Consider the following 18,339-nt stretch of genomic DNA (forward strand, 5'->3'; position numbering starts at 1 on the left):
TTGAAATATTTCCATATAAATCATGGTAAGTGCTAAAATTTCAACCTTCGGTCAAATCTTTAACTCGACCAAAATGGTCGAAAAACGCAATTGTAAGCTAAAACTCTTACATTCTAGTAATATTCAATCATGTACCTTCATTTTGCACCAAACTGGAAGTCTCTAGCACAATATTTCGATTTATGGTGAATTTTTGAAAAAAAACATTTTCCTTACGTCCGCTCGCGGTAACTCTGCCGAACATCTCAGAAATTCTTTCGTCACATTGTCGTAATGTTTGCACCGGTTTATATTAGTCGTTACATAAAGTTTTATATATGAAAATGTGCGCAATTTCATGTAGAATACAACCAAAAATAACTCATGGTTGTAGCTTTTATCAGTTTTGAAATATTTCCATATAAATCATGGTAAGTGCCAAAATTTCAACCTTTGGTCAACTTTAACTCGACCAAAATGGTCGAAAAACGCAATTGTAAGCTAAAACTCTTACATTCTAGTAATATTCAATCATGTACCTTCATTTTGCACCAAACTGGAAGTCTCTAGCACAATATTTCGATTTATGGTGAATTTTTGAAAAAAAAACATTTTCCTTACGTCTGCGCACGGTAACTCGGCCGAACATCTCAGAAATTCTTTCGTCACTTTGTCGTAATGTTTGCACCATTTTATATCAGTCGTTACATAAAGTTTTATATATGACAATGTGGGCAATTTCATGTAGAATACAACAAAAAACAACACATGGTTGTATCTTTTATCAGTTATGAAATATTTTCATATAAATCGTGATAAGTGCCATAATTTCAACCTTCGGTCAACTTTAACTCGACCGAAATGATCGAAAAACGCAATTGTAAGCTAAAACTCTTACATTCTAGTAATATTCAATCATGTACCTTCATTTTCCAACAAACTGGAAGTCTCTAGCACAATATTTCGATTTATGGTGAATTTTTGAAAAAAATTTTTTCTTTACGTCTGCGCGGTAACTCGGCTGAACATCTCAGAAATTCTTTCGTCACTTTGTCGTAATGTTTGCACCGTTTTATTTTAGTCGTTACATAAAGTTTTATATATGAAAATGTGCGCAATTTCATGTAGAATACAAAAAAATAACTCATGGTTGTAGCTTTTATCAGTTTTGAAATATTTTCATATAAATCACGATAAATAAAAAAATTCTACTTTCGGTCAACTTTAACTCGACCGAAATGGTCGAAAACTGCAATTGTAAGCTAAAACACTTACAGTCTAGTAATATTCAATCAATTACCTTCATTTTGCAACAAACGGGAAGTCTCTAGCACAATATTTCGATTTATGGTGAATTTTTGAAAAAAACTTTTTTTTACGTCTGAGCGTTACGAATTCATGCATCATTTTGTGATAATATTTTCTCTGTGTTGCTTTGATCGTTTTACAATTTGTTATATACCAAAATCATTGCAATTTAGTGCACAATACAAAGAAAAAAAAATAACTCGTTAGCTTTAACCATTTTGCTCACAGCGCTATTTGTATACAATTATATATGAAAGTTTTTTTTTGCGCTGTCATATATTTCAATATTTATATATGATAATGATATTTTTTTTTTATTTCTGATGGTTCCATACTAAACTTCAGGCAATGACAAAAAAGGAGAACAAAAAAAACTCTTAATCTTAAAAACTAAGCGTGATGTGATTTTTTTAAAAAAACTTTTTTCCGCTTCGGCGCTAACTCCCGAACGCCGCCGGCATACGACACACACTTTTGTAAATAGAAGCTCGGCGTTAGAGGGTTAAGATTTCTGTAAAAGCTTTGTCCCAAACGAGAAGAAGACGAATGATTTCGCAATGTTACATGTGTCCCATATGGTTTTCTTGTAAAAACATGTACATTTTGAGAAATATGTATGAGTGTTGCACTGAAGCACATGGCAACTGTGTCATGTTTAAGGTTACATTGCTCTGCTCACATATTGTTCTGATTGCATCCCATATGATTTTTTTTTTCTTAATCACATATGACCTTTTGAGAGTAGGAGTACATGTCTCGATCAATTATCTCATGTATTGTAAGGTTGCAGTTCAAAACATCTTGCTCCCTTCTTCTAGAACCTTCTCTTGCATCTAGTTCCCAAAATGCCTTAATGATGTCATATGACTGTTTCATTTCACATTGGAATCCTCAGATTTATTCATTCTGATTTCAGAGACCATTCATATAGGTTCTCTCTCTCTCTCTCTCTCTCTCTCTCTCTCTCTCTCTCTCTCTCTCTCTCTCTCTCTCTCTCTCTCTTTAAAAGAGAGTAATTATTAACGTAAAGTGTTAGTGCAGTCACTGTTGTTAGTCATAGCTTTCGAGATCTGAATTTAAGAAAATTGCATATTCATGAAGGTGCCTCATAAAAAAAGTGTGTTTTCTGAATCTAAAGCAGCTGTAAGTGATTTTACAAAGGTTTTCACAAGCTTGTGAAGGGTGAAGTGAATTTTACTTATTATTACCATGGTATAATAAGGTATGTTGAGAAAAATTTTGCCTTGGTGAAATTATTATTGATAAATCTTTTGTGTATTTTTGTGTGTTGTTGTGTTTGCAATCTCTTGGTTTTTCACATTTTATATTTTGGTGATTTAACATTTATTTACTTAGCATTTTAAATATTTTTTGATAATTTAACAATGCATACTTGATTTAATTTTCATTTATTAAGATTTTCTTTTCAAATCTTGAGTAATTCTTGATAGTTTAAATTTTTCTTGATTAATTTAATTTCTTGATAAATTAAAGTTTTTGTGATTTAGATTTGTTTAATAATTCAATTCAAGAATTAATTAAATTTTGTGTTGTTTACAAGTAATAGTAACTTCTTCAGATTGTGAATTCTAACTATAAATTTGATTTTAAAATTAATTTTTTATTTAAAATTTTACAAAACAGTGTTCCATTTATTGACCACCAGTGAATAGGATTAGTTGTGTTAAAGAGTTTTGTTCCTTTAAAAAAGTTTTTTTTGATGGAGTGATGCCCTTTTACTCTAGTATATTTCTTGTTTAATTGTTGATACCTCACACTAGTCTTGATAAACTTAGTTTGATTTTTCATGTGATTAATGGGCTTTTTAAGGGATCAATGTTACCTTTAGTGTACTCAGTCGTAATTTTTACTGTTATGAGAGTTCAGGTATCTGGCTGAAGTGAGGTAAATTTTTGAAATCAGTGATTAGTTGTATAATAACCAGGTGCTTGGTATGACAATTATGTATATATATATATATATGTATATATATATATATATATATATATATATATATATATATATATATATATATATATATATATATATATATATATATATATATATATATATATATATATATATATATATATATATATATATATATATATATATATATATATATATATATATATATATATATATATATATATATATACATATACACATACACACATATATATATATATATATATATATATATATATATATATATAGTATATATATATATATAAGTGAATGTCTGGATATCTGTTTGTTCACTTTAGAAATCCGAACCGCTTGACAGACCCAGACAAAATTTTGCACATGGCCCTTATGTCACTCCAGAAAGGTTCATAACTCAAAATAAAACCCCTACCCCATGACAGACAAACAAACACAGACAAAACAAATGAAATTTTCATTTTTACGTCACTTCTTCCTTCAGCTTTCTGGGTTAATTGTCATTTTTCTCCTGACTCTCCACCTTTTTTTCCAGGTGGTGTCAGACGTATGATTTCATTAAACCCCTCCCACTGCAAACCCTATAATCAGTTTAGTGCATCCTAACAATTAAACAGGTATGTCTGACTGTATTAGAATCCATTTCATTCAGTAATAAAGCAATGTAATTCAAAATATAACTTCAACCACCCCACCAGTCAGACCTTACTATCCTCGCCATGAGTAGTAACAGACCAAATGCTTCTGTGACAGATAGAAAATTACTTGCTCCTAAATTACCACATTTTTCAGTGTTCATTTTAAGCCAAACATATCCGAATTATACCTTGCCAATAAAATACATATTCTTAAGTACCTTGAGGTATTACCATCATCATATCTAAGTTCTTAATCCACTAAAAAATCTCCATATATCGACAATTTCTATATTAGACCATTCAGACTTCTGCCTACACTTTCCCTCAGAAACGCCAAAAGAAACTGAAAAGCGTTCGTTAACATGCACAGGACACCGAAAACAGTTGCAGCTCTCTTTACGGTGTCTAAAATTACCACTGTGATAATAATTTAGTATTTATGCAGCAATGGACACTGTATCTTGATAACTTATGGATATTCTGAAACTGTTTGTCAAGCTGACAACCTACCCTCTAGGTTTTATGCGACAACGAGCAAATACCACTCCTGAAAGCGAGGTGATAATTAGGCAACTGAGCGGTCCCTGGTTAACTGAAGTTGTGCGCATGCCCAAACCACACTTCGTCTCCGTAGACCTGCTGACATGTCTTTCATCAGCTGTGATTTTTTTTCGTTATTGCTGTAAAATTATTCTGTTAAATTCTGATCTGACTGAATGGTAGAGAGAGAAGGGGGACTGTTGGTAAGGGAGGAATGCTAACGATAATACAGGTTTTCGATGATGGGAGGGCAGTTCTTGTGTGATTTTTGCATTTAAATATGACTTGATACGGTTACTGACATGGCATTCTTTTGTTCATGGAGGGTATATATATGTCAAAGGGTCCCCTACATAGTTTCTACAGCGATTCATCCATTATTCATTTCCATGAATGAATTTCTTCACACACGCCATACTTGAATTTCTGTTCAACACTCACCTTTTCCCTGAGCAGAGTCTCTTTAATGAATTCAAGACAGAATTATTAGTCACAGGGAAGAGAGGCATTGTCAGTGACAGTACACATTCTTTACATGACAAAACAATTCAAAGGAAATATAGAAATTTTCTGAGTTCTTCAGAGTTTTTCTGGGAAGTGCCAGGCTGGTCATCTAGTATATATATATATATATATATATATATATATATATATATATATATATATATATATATATATATATATATATATATATATATATATACTAGCTGACCAACCCAGCACTTCCCAGGAAAACTCTGAAGAACTCGGAAAATTTCCTACATTTCCTTTGAATTGTTTTGTCATGTAAAGAATGTGTACTATCATTTTCCTACATCTTCTTTGTGATTAATAATTCTGTCTTGAATTCATTAACATTATATATATATATATATATATATATATATATATATATATATATATATATATATATATATATATAAAATCAATCACTTCCTGTGGCACATAGGGCCTCAATGAACTCATGCCACCATGTTCTGTCCTGGGTTAACTCCTCAAGATCTCCCCAAAACTCATCTCCTGCTTCCCTCCTCATTGTCCTCAACCACGTCTCCTTTGGCCTACCTCTACCTCTTCTACCAAGGGCAACCCAACCCGGTGTTTCTCGTACTATTCCCTGTCTTCTGTGCACATGGCATAGCTGCTTCCAGCGTGAGAACCTAACATACTCATCGACCAGCTGCACCCCCGTTACTTCTCTAATTCGGTTATTTGATGTCCTATCCCTTCAATTCCTAATATTCTTCTGAGCCCCTTATTTTCAAATGTTAAGAATTTATAATCCGAAGTCACTGTACTGTGCCATAAATTCTGCGCTCAGAGAACCATCCTTATCTAAATAAGTACCTAAATATTTAAACTTATCCACTTGCTTGACAACCATGCCTTCAATTAGATAATCCTGTGCATTTTCAAAATTCATATTCATGACTTCAGTTTTTCCACTATCAATAATCAACCCAACCTTTCGACCTTCACTGACTAGACAATCCTACACTCTCCACATCTTTTCTGGTCCCTCCCAGATCAAAACTATATCATCAGCGTAATCTAAATCAAGAATTTTCCCATTTTCTCCCCAGAGTATACCTGCACCCGTTTCTCTTTTAACCATTCTCAAACGTAATGTACGACCAATGCAAATAACAGAGGAGACAGAGTGCCACTATGAATCACACCAGACTTAACTTCATATGGATCACTTAAACATCTATCAACCATCACTTTACAAGATGTGCCCTCATGCATGTTCATAATAACCCTCACAAACTTTTCTGGTATTCCATAATGCCTCAAGATTTTTCCCATAGACTGTCTCGAAGTACTATCAAAGACCTTTAAAAAAAAAAAAAAACAAAGACTTGATGGAGTTCTCATTTCATTAGCTTGCTGCATTAAATGCCTAACTATGAAGATCTTATCACTGCAACCCCGCCCCTTTCTAAAACCGGCCTGTTCATCCCTCAGAGTACCATCAACCACTGACTCCAACCTATTCAACATCTTACCCATGCAACTTCAAATCCGTCACTTGAGCAGCTCATTATTGCATTGAAGTCTCGAATATAAACCTAAACATCATGTCTAGCAACTCTCCCTATTCCCTCTTGCAGCTTTCCATAAAATGCGTCTTTCCTTTCATCAGGTGCATCATTAGTGGGGCATACTTTGCCTCACCTCTCTTTTTGATCATATCCTATGTTTCCTCAGACATCCGCATCTTTTTCCTCAATCCGAGTCTTGTTCTGATCGTACAACCAGCAGCCTCATGCACAGCTTTATTCACATCTCTGACATCCCATCTACAGTTTTCCCTCCCTCCTCCAATGTTGCCAACACCAAAAACCTGTTTCTGCATTCTATTCTAAATTCCTCCTTTTCCTATCCTTCCCTCTAAGCATATCGATATCGTACCTATCAACAACAGGTTTTCCCTTCTTCTGACTTTTTAGCTTAAGTATTATTTTTGCAATGCTGAGATGATGATCACTACCAATACCTGTTCCCCGATTAACACGAACATCTAGCAAAGAGCTTCTATGCCTTTTACTAACAGCAATAAGATCAATCTGATCATATTCCCTCTTGCAGCTTTACATAAAATGCGTCTTTCCTTTCATCAGGTGCATCATTAGTGGGGCATAACACACAAACAGACTGATGTTACCATGATTTGACTTGAACCGTGCGTACTGTACAACAATCGCTCGTCCATAGGGTCCCATTCACATAAAGCCTTCTCTGCCCTGCATCTCAACAGCAGTCCTATTCCCTGATAATGCATTCCATCCCGTCGGCCAGATGTCAACAATCATAAATTAATCTCCAGATCTAATTTATCGATTCAAGTTAGTCTTGTCTCTGTTACAGCACAAATGTCTAATTCCTAACTTTGAAAAACTTCCACTAACTCTTCTATTTTGCTATCCTGATTTAGCGTTCTCACATTTTAATAGCCAATTTTGATAGTACTTTTAGCATGAATAAAAGAATTAGGAGACCCTGAGATTCTTAGCACCCCCTGCCCATTTAAGGGCTGCACGGGACTCAGGGCCATTCCTCTTCTGTCAGAGTCCATCAAGGTTTCTTTGGCTAACTACATGAACACTTCGCCACAGTGTTGCAGTCGCAGTAGGCAGCTGACTTGCTAGCATGCCCACACCCGAAAGGTTCAGTTATGCTGAGGCCAATCGCATGCCGGCGTGCTTCCCAGCCATTTCACTCTCAAGGAGTTTATCTGCCTGAATAGCAAACATCCTCCAGCTCTGTGGGTAGAGGGTGATCACTCCCTCACTAGCTAGCTCTCTCTCTCTCTCTCTCTCTCTCTCTCTCTCTCTCTCTCTCTCTATATATATATATATATATATATATATATATATATATATATATATATATATATATATATATATATATATATATATATATATATATATATATATATATATATATATATTGTCAAGGATTTATCCCTCCCTCATTTAGCCGCCAGTGCATCATTATTCTTGGAATGCAGTTTCTCTGTTCATTTGACTATCAGGGCAGGGGAATATGGCAGGCGAGGGAGAAGCAAGCATACTTCAAACCAGAGAATAGCAGTTAGCGCTAGTTTTCACCAACGTAGGAATCACCCCCCTCCCCACTCACCTGATCAGGGGTAACAATGTAAACCCCCTTTTCACCCTCATCACGTGATGTGGGAGTAGTTAGGTATTGCGAGCCTAAGGCATATAGTGGGGCTAGCCGACAGGTAGGACCTTAACCTCTAAGTACTTAACCTTAAGGATCCTTTCCCTCCGCTCTTTTGCTGGCTGTATGACTTTTTGCAGGTCCGATAGGCCTAAATTTCGACAAACAAGCTCCAAGCCAAGCGCATTCGTGGAGATGGGGTCAGAGGCATCCAAGATCCAGCTTGAGACGCATGTTCTGCGTCCCCTTTCCGCTCTACGCTGGGTGAACGCTACTTCAACGAATGACTGAATCGATTGTGTTTGGCACCAACAACTGTAGACCAGGTTCGTGATTCGCAAGTAGTCAGTACGCCAACCCTTTCCCTCCTCCCTGAAACCCCTTGATTTTTTCCATTCCTTTAAACTTCAATTCCTTTCTCCACAGAAGCATTTCCCTTTGTTAAGTCATCCTGCTCCGGCAGCCCGTAACACGCCCCATAACTTGCCTTGAAATCAAAGTAAAACTATTCAGTGATAAATATCCAATTATCCCTTCCCCAGTGCAAATTAAGGGCAAATTAGTCTAAGTGATACCAGTGTTTGAAGCTTCCCACTTTGTGTGGCGGCAACACGTGTTCATTGTTTCAGAGCCCAATCCACTACGATTCCAAGATTGTGATTACGTGATTTCTTATATTTATCATCTGGGCTATGTAATATTTAGAATTTAAGAACGTCCATTTGTGTAATACTTTTTATAGGGAGATTTCATTTCTCTTTTCGTGTGATGTTAACTCCTAACCTCTCTTGCAGGGAGCCATCATCTGCTCAGTTGCAAATCTATGTCCCGCTAATTCTGACTGCCATCCAAATTTTGCAACCACTCCTGGTCGCAGCCTGATTGCAAGACTCCGTTGCTGGCCCCCACAGAAATTATCTTAATGAAACTGATTCCATTACCCTGGAGTTCATCCCTTTTGAAGCATAACCATCAGAGATGATTTAATGTAATCTTAACCTAATTGAGTTATTGTTATAGTGGGGATGATTGTAACTTGGCCCCCTCATATTTACATTGCTTATTTACCAAGTACTGCATTATTATTCTACTGTATATCATTTATGTGCCTGTACATTGGTTACAATTTACATTCTGTTTTATCTTCTTGCATACTTGCCCAGTCTCTGTAAATAAACCCCCTTTTAAATTGTAAAAGAAGTCTAATTCTTAATGGCAACCTTAATTATTTACTTATAAATCCAGGATAATCTAAGGTGAGGTTCCAGTAGCTTTCTTTTGTTTATAAACTCGGGCCCGCTTGGTTCTTTGGCAGCCCATTATATTAAATTGTTCCAATTCTCTCCCCAACCAAGCCCCCAGTTTATAACAATATATATATATATATATATATATATATATATATATATATATATATATATATATATATACACACATATTATATATACACACACAGTATATTATGTTTGTGTGTGTGTCTGCGCGCGCGCGAATATTCAAGACACCAAAAGCTCACCGTCATTGTCATGTATTCACCACGTTACGATATAATTACCCAACGAGACAATCGACCTATACATACATACATATATATATATATATATATATATATATATATATATATATATATATATATATATATATATATATATATATGTGTGTACATACATACACACACAGTATATTATGTGTGTGTGTGTGTGTCTTTATGAATATTCAAGACACAAAAAGCTCACCTTCATTGTCTTGTACTCGCCACGCTACGATATAATTACCTAACGAGACACTCGACCAATAGGAGCCGAAAAACAAGAAGTGATGATCAGCAGTAAAAGAGAAAGACCTACACACGCGAATACACACGACTGAACGCCGCGGGATGGAATCAGCAGGCGTAAGTAACGAGGCGTGGACTCGATTCTCACTCGATGGCAAATTAACGCCGTCATACTTAAAGGCTAACGAATGCCATCCGGAAACTTCCGAGTCGTTTCGTCATTTATCATCTGCGCTTCGGCACTCCACAGTTTTACTCGTTCTTACAGCACACTTTTCAGGAGAGAGAGAGAGAGAGAGAGAGAGAGAGAGAGAGAGAGAGAGAGAGAGAGAGAGGGTGCTGGTAAAACGGAAGACTACTTCTGTGCCCCCTGATTCAGTAAGTACCAGTTTACGTGCAAAAAACACATACAAAAGACGGTAAGTATCATAACATAAACAAGAGACGTAAACATGAACACACCCAAACGCAGAAGGCGGTAAATATTCAGGCCAGCGACTGGCGGGAACCAGACCACGGTAGTAACTGTCTTCAGTTTTGCACACAGAGAGAGAGAGAGAGAGAGAGAGAGAGAGAGAGAGAGAGAGAGAGAGAGAGAGAGAGAGAGCGGCATCATATCGACCTGGCTTTCTTGGAAACATTTTCTTGTAGAACGTTGTACAAAAAAACATGGGCATGTGAAGTGTGCATCCGAAAGAATTACTATGTGACCTTACACAGGCACATGTGCACATGGTATGAGAGGAAACTCGAAATAAACACTCACGTGTGTCTCTGAATTTGAGGCTATCCTTCAGGATCCGGGCTAGGAGGTCAACCTTCTGTCGGGCAGTGTCAAAGCGTGGAAATCTGAGGGGAGCCTTTGCCAGTCTGAAAATAAAGAGTAAAAAAATTACAGTGATTCAGTGCATGGCATGTTTATATCTAGAACAGGCAAAAGTTGCTTAATGGTTTATATCAGTAGTTACTTTTTTAGTCTGCAGAAAACACATAAAAAATTACATTTAGGTGTTAATGTATCATACACAGTAAAGCGGGTTGTAACTGCATAGAACACCAACGTAATAAAAGTACTGATATCACAGTATTCCCAGTTTGAGGCTGTCGAGACGAAATAAGGAAGGTAACCTAAGAAAAATATGTTTTTCGAAACAGCAAATTTTCCTTTGATAGTCTATTTCAAAACTATCGTTGTTAAAAAAAATTCAAGCGTCTCTCTTTCAAGAAAGTTCATGGAAGGATGAAGAGATCCAGAGAAGGGAACAGCGTGGTGAGGCCATACGTGGAAAAACTGGTTAATGAACTGGTTTCATATTCATACTCAGTTGACTATAGCATTTCCTGCCAAGCACGACCATTTTCTTTATAATGACAGCCACTCCATTTTGTACTTGGGAAGAACAAATAAACTGCTGAAAAAACTGTATCGTCTGTATACTGGGAAGAGCAAATAAACTGGTGAAAAAACTGTACCGTCTGTACACTGTACTCGTATATCTTTACAAAAATTATGTTAAGTAAAAAAAAATCTCTTGAGACCTCGTTGAAGAAATAGATATTGGCTGATACCCGAAAAAATAAAAAAGGCCATTTATATCACATACATATTCTGTTGTTACTAAATTTTGGTTACTGATTTCAAATCGTGGTCCCATGGTTCCATAAAAGTTTCTCTTCCACAACTCGCCCATCTCACATTCCTTATTTCTATTCTTACTAACAGTTCTGTCTACTTTACAGCAGAAATGCTTTTTCACCAGTATTTCCCTCACTAATACTTTATACACGGCATATAGTAATCTTATTTTGATGTTTTCTTGTTTACAACGTGGGGTGTCTATCTGGTGGTTCTACCTAATAATGATCATCAAATAACAAGTAGTTAATGCCATAATGTAAGGCAATGGTGGTTCGTTTTCATTTGCTTGATAATCAAACACTCAAGAGTTCTCCCATCACATTATCCCAATACTCTAAACCTGAATCAGTACTGTACTGGCTCTTTGGCCTGGACGTTAGTATAAATTACTTAATTCGCTTACATGAATTAACAAGGAGTTGGCCAAGAACCAATAGCAGCTGTTTTAAGTTACAACTTTCCCTTCTCATACCAGATGATCTTGGTATGGCATTTACAATGATCAAGTGTTTGCTTGGTTTTTCCTCACGTTATCTACGCTGGCAGTATTATAAGCATGCTCCTATCACAAAGAAGACAAAGGGAGACATGGGAATTTTGCGCTTTCTAGTGAAAACAAAAATAAAGTAGTAATAATTAACAAGAATTATCACAAAAACCGCTGCAAGTTCTACGGTGAGTTCCTGTAAATTAATAGCCGCATAATAGAATTATAATGAATATTCACTTCATTTCTGTCCCATTCCCTAGCCTTTCAATCATGAAATGAAGTTCACAGTTTATCATAAACCAAAACCTAAATGTGAGGGGTGAATTCTTTTCTTTATACTTTTGACTGCTTGATAGGAGACCTCATGACATCTGCTACTAAACTCTTCTCACAATTCTATGATAAAGGAAAACTTCAGATTACATGGTTTGGAGGCTGTTCCTTTCGCTCTACTGCCAAATTATGGGAATGTCTTTCTGTTTCCGTTTACCCAACATTTGCAGACCGGGGAATCTGATTCCCTGTCTTAAAACCCTCTTTTCATTGTGGTTCCCTATGTCTTAAACCCCTTTTTTCATTCTGATTCCCTGTCTTAAAACCCTATTTTCGTTGTGATTCCCTATGTCTTAAACCCATTTTTTTATTCTGATTCTCTATGTCTTAAAACCCTCTTTTCAATGTGATTCCCTATGTCTTAAACCCCTTTTTTCATTCTGATTCCCTATGTCTTAAAACCCTCTTTTCATTCTTATCTCCTATGTCTTAAATCCCTCTTTTCATTCTTGTTTCCTATGTCTTAAACCCCTCTTTTCATTCTTATTCCCTATGTCTTAAAACCTCTTTTCATTCTGATTCCATATGTCTTAAAACCTTCCTTTCATTCTGATTCCCTATGTCTTAAACCCCTCTTTTCATTCTGATTCCCTATGTGTTAAACCCTTTTTTCATTCTGATTCCTTATGTTGTAAACCCCTCTTTTCATTCTTATTTCCTTGTCTTGAACGCCTCTTTTCATTCTTATTTCCTATGCCTTAAACCCCTTTTTTCATTCTCATTCCCCATATCTTAAAACCCTCTTTTCATTCTGAGTTCCTATGTCTTAAACCCCTTTTTTCATTCTGATTCCCTATGTCTTAAACCCTTTTTTCATTGATTTCCTGTCTTAAAACTCTTTTCATTCTGATTCCTTATGTCTTAAACCCCTTTTTTCATTCTGATTCCCCATATCTTAAAACCCTCTTTTCATTCTGAGTCCCTATGTCTTAAACCCCTTTTTTCATTCTGATTCATTATGTCTTAAAACTTTCTATTCACTCTGATTCCCTATGTATTAAACCCCTTTTTTCGTTGTGATTCTCGGTCTTAAAATTTTTTTCATTCTGATTTCCTATGCCTTAAAACCCTTTTTCATTCTGATTCCTTATGTCTTAAAACCCTCAATTCATTCTGATTCCCTATGTGTTAAACCCATTTTTTCATTCTGATTCCCTGTCTTGAAACCATCTTTTCATTCTGATTCCCTATGTCTTAAACCCCTTTTTTTCATTCTGATTCCTTATGTTGTAAACCCCTCTTTTCATTCTGATTCCCTATGTCTTAAACCCTTTTTTTCATTCTGAGTCCTCATGTCTTAAATCCCTCTTTTCATTCCTATTCCTCAAGTCTTAAACCACTTTTTCATTCTGATTCCTTATGTCTTAAACCACTTTTTCATTCTGATTCCTTATGTCTTAAACACCTCTTTTCATTCTGATTCCCTATGTATTAAAACCCTTTTTTTTCATTTTGATTTCTTATGTCTTGAAACCCTCTATTCATTCTGATTCCTTATGTGTTAAACCCCTTTTTTTCATTCCGATTCCCTGTCTTAAAACCCTCTTTTCATTCTGATTCCCTATGTCTTAAACCCCTTTTTTCATTCTGATTCCTTATGTCTTAAAACCCTCTATTCATTCTGATTCAATATGTGTTAAACCACTTTTTTCATTCTGATTCCTTGTCTTAAACCCCTCTTTTCATTCTGATTCCCTATGTCTTAAACCCCTTTTTCGTTCTGATTCCTTAGATTGTAAACCCCTCTTTTCATTCTGATTCCTTAGATTGTAAACCCCTCTTTTCATTCTGATTCCCTATGTCTTGAAACCCTCTTTTCATTTTGATTTCCTATGTGTTAAACCCCTTTTTCTTTCTGATTCCCTTTGTCTAAAAACCCTCTATTCATTCTGATTCTCTATGTCTAAAACCCCTCTATTCATTCTGATTCCCTATGTGTTAAACCCCTTTTTTCATTCTGATTACCTATGTCTTAAACCCCTCTTTTCATTCTGATTCTCTATGTCTTAAACCCCTCTTTTATTTCTGATTCCCTATGTCTTAAACTACTATTGTCATTCTACTTTTCTTTATTCATTTTGGGCAGTTATGAAAATCAAGCAACACACACTAATGGCCTCTGAAGTATTAAATAAAAAAAAAACATGAAGACTGACAATCTAAGAGCACAGTCTCTGTTCTAATCACCAATACAGACGGCACCGTAAAATGAAAACTGGAATGTATAACGTTTAGTAATAGCTCTCAAAAACAGCAACAGCAGCATGCATTATTTTTAATGTTAAGGCCCTCAGTCAGTATTCCAAAGGAGGCTTGGTTATCCGAGTTAAGTCTTTGCTTTCGAGAGCACAATTGAAAGGATATATACTAGTTACCGTAATAAAGTGAAATGGCACCACAAATAATTACACTTCATCAATAATAGCTTGCTCTCACAAACAAAAAGTAAAATAAAAATTTGAATAGTGATGAATTGACGACTTATCTTTTTATCATATTAATGAGTCCAATAAGGGGAAAACAATGAAATGCACTGCATTGCTTCAAGTGATGCACCAGCCTAAAGAATCATTAGAAAACGGAAAAAATTAACATCTAACAAAATCCTCCACGAAGATTCTAACTGCCCGCATACCGCGATTACCTCTGTACCCATTTCCTCCTGGGTGTTTTATTTATCCCTTTCACGTTCTCGCTTCAAGAAACATTGGCAAGTTTCGTTTCCCACAGTCAGTACTTTACTCAGGAATACAATGAATAGCTCACAAAGCAGGGAATGTTATAAGACTTCTCGTTCAAAGCAGGCTTCTTTTGGCATGAATGTGGATACATCTGATAAATGTATTTCTTCGAACAATCTATTTTAGTTCTTTTAGTTCCATTACACCGTATATCATTCGATACCGAATATGTAAGTTATTCCCAGTCAGTCATCTCTAAAAATTATCCTCTTTTTATCCTCTCTTTCTTTTATTTGTCAAAACATTTAACAAGAAAAACGCCCCATTATCCCACAAGAATTTCATCTTTCAATGTCGCTTTCACCTGTGCCACAGAAGTTTCAGGGCTTATAGACCTAAAATTCTTGAATTTTTTGTGATATTTATTTTTGTAACCTCATCTTCCTTAGCTCTCACGTTAGTACACAGCCTGAGAGTCTAAGCCTTCGAAGTTTCTGTGCGCACAACACAGTGACCGAGATAGTTCATTAGCCAGAATTCCCAAAACCATTTGAACTTCACTTAACTGAGATCGGTCAGTATACGCTGCGCAATACTTTAATGCTAATATGACGAAATATCAAAGATGCTTAAAACCAAAGCCATGTTCTCTAATAAGTCAGTCTCTAGACTCGGAAATATAGTAAGGAGTCCAGAGGGTTTTTCTTTTGTTTACTGAGTGATTGCCTTCTGCAGTCAGGCTTCAAGGAAGGTGACGTACCTAAATATTTCATATTCCTAACTATTGCGATACGAAAATCAGCAGAATTTACTCAGTACTGAACTTTACCACCCAACATCGCAGTATCCTTTGGAACCAGCTAAACTACTTTTACCCGATATCTTCGAGATTTTTTTTTTTATGCAAAAATTACTTCTTTCTGCCCCCGCACGTCAGAAGTTGTTGAATTCATTAACGCTGTTGACACTGACACAACGGCACGATAATGCTCCATACGACAATTAAACTATTCCTTTTCGAAAAACCTTCTTGCCGAGAGCAGAGTAAAGAAAAATGTTCTTTTGGGACTCTGATCAGATTATGCTAGAGTAGCTAGAGCTTTAATAGGGTGATAAAAATAAATTTCCATTTAGCTTTGAGAGTGATTTTGTTAGAATCTACTTCAAAACTTAATCGTTGAAGAATAGGTTCCTTTTATTCTGGACAAGTTGATAAACCACTAGGGCAGACTTCTTGCGAAAACCTCGTAATCTTCCTTATGCAGTCTTTATCAACAAGTTAACAATGCTCATCATAAAAAAGATGAATTCTAAACTCGATTCCTTCATAATATATTCTTATATGGCCGGTCAAGCAACAAATGCAGTTCTAACTTGCTTCGAGTACCTTTAAAACTTTTACTTCTGCATTTATTTGTTTAGACAAGACGTGAAAGAAGCATAAGAAGGCAGGGGAGTGCAAACGGACTGCACGCTAGAAAATGAGACAGTGTCGACTGGGGAAGAAAAAAAATCATAGTCTACAATTAAGAGGGTATTTAAATCAAAAGATTTCCAATAAAAAAAAAAGCATGATTGCAGATATAAAACTTTAGCCTCCTTGATTTTATAACTGTTCAGTATTTTATTGCCTTTGTACTTGTACTGGGTGTCAGAGTTTGATCAAGATAAGCCACTAATGTCTTCTTAAAACCCACAGCACAATCCACAGAAGTTTGCTCTGGTAGTTGACTGAAATAAGATCGAGAAGTAAACTTACTTTTAAACCGTGATTCCTACATTCATCGTATTAGCTGCGACATAAAACAATCATATGAAGCTGCTGAAAATTTGTCCAATCGGAAATGCCTTTAAAAGGATTCTTATAAGTTCTAGGAGAATATTTTGTAAAAATATTAATTACGTCATTTTGTTAAAATGACAAAATTAATAATGAAATGGGAAACACACACTTCTGCCATTTTAATTTCAAAGTCATTAGGAAACTAATTCAAGTGTCATGATCGCATTCATGATTTCCAATGGCTTTTACGCGACTGGAAGGACCTCAATATTCCCTCCAAAGAATTCGAATTCTGAGAAAATTCGGACTCAAATTTCCGCCAATTTCCGTATTGAAGGAAAGCAATGCTTTGAATCAACATGCTTTGTATAAATCATCACAATTCAAACATTAGGTTTGCTCTCCATTCATAAATATAAGTGTGTATTTATAATCTGGCGGGCTCCTCTGAAAAAAGTTTTAACTATTAGGAACATTCAATTCAAGATTTAAAGACATTTACGTTGTGGATAAATTCGACAAAAACATCATACATATGTGCTGCAAATGGAGGAAGTCGAGGAAAGCATAATTTCCCAATGAAATCTGTTTATTATGTCTTCGATGTGTGTCAAATACAGACTAACAGAAACAAATGACACCGTTCTCTGTCATATTTTCAATTTTCAGTTCAAAAAGATATCCATGGACGAAATTTGGCTTAGCCTTCAGTTTCACAATGATAATATGTGATAAATATAACAACGGCAGTGACATTTATAAAAGTAACTAATACAAGAATCGATTACACAGGTACAAGAGACATGCACAGTAATGGATCAAGAATTACAATATTAACACGTACTATTACTGGTGTCGATCTTAACATATAATTAACGAGAAAGGACAACAACGAAACGCTTTACAAGTATAAATAGCTCTTGCTAAGGCAAGTATTATTTTTGCCACGTTGAACAGTATAGCATTCATGATATTAATAGTTTGAGCTATCAAGCTAACTTTCTTTCATTTTATCATATGGTCCAAAGACAAATACCGTGACACGACAATGGCGGTTAAATGTTCAACATACGAATTTACAGAAAAAAAAACATCCAGTCTTAAGAGGCCTTAGAAGAAATAGAGGAAGCTTAAACCACAAAACTAGAACACAAAAATTTTAGTATATTTAATATGAACTTCATTATTAAATGCTTTATTTCTTAAAGTAAGTGCCAATTGTTGTTAAAGTAATTATGCATCGCCTACAAAGCTGGGGATATTTCCTGAGCTTCATTTCCTTTCTATCTGACGACCTTTAAAGGAGCCACACTGACGTCACAAGAGTAACTCGCATAACAGGAACCGTTTTTATTCGACGTTATTTGTGAAAGAATAAGCGCTGCATGCCAACAACGCGCTTCATGTGTTTACCAATAAACAATGCAAAATAAATTATATACCTATATTGCAAATATTGCAGTTTGCTCTTATTAGTACCCCAAGTCTATCAGAATGTGTGTTTTTCTTTTGTGCCGTGCTCCTCAAAGCTCATCACCAA

The 18,339-nt window shown here is 35.5% G+C and overlaps 1 protein-coding gene across 7 annotated transcripts in view; it reads right to left on the reverse strand.

Moving 5' to 3' along the window:
• The window catches only part of LOC136843752 (probable G-protein coupled receptor CG31760), a 1,299,116-nt gene that overhangs the window by 394,178 nt on the left and 886,599 nt on the right, over positions 1 to 18,339 (reverse strand). For all 7 annotated transcript variants that reach the window (XM_067112411.1, XM_067112413.1, XM_067112416.1 and 4 more), the window contains one exon: positions 10,640 to 10,743. In XM_067112411.1, the coding sequence (XP_066968512.1) occupies positions 10,640 to 10,743 (104 nt within the window). The remainder of the gene's footprint in view (positions 1 to 10,639; positions 10,744 to 18,339) is intronic.

Source organism: Macrobrachium rosenbergii, chromosome 12 (assembly GCF_040412425.1).
Source record: "Macrobrachium rosenbergii isolate ZJJX-2024 chromosome 12, ASM4041242v1, whole genome shotgun sequence".
In the NCBI taxonomy this organism is placed as follows: Eukaryota; Metazoa; Arthropoda; class Malacostraca; order Decapoda; family Palaemonidae; genus Macrobrachium; species Macrobrachium rosenbergii.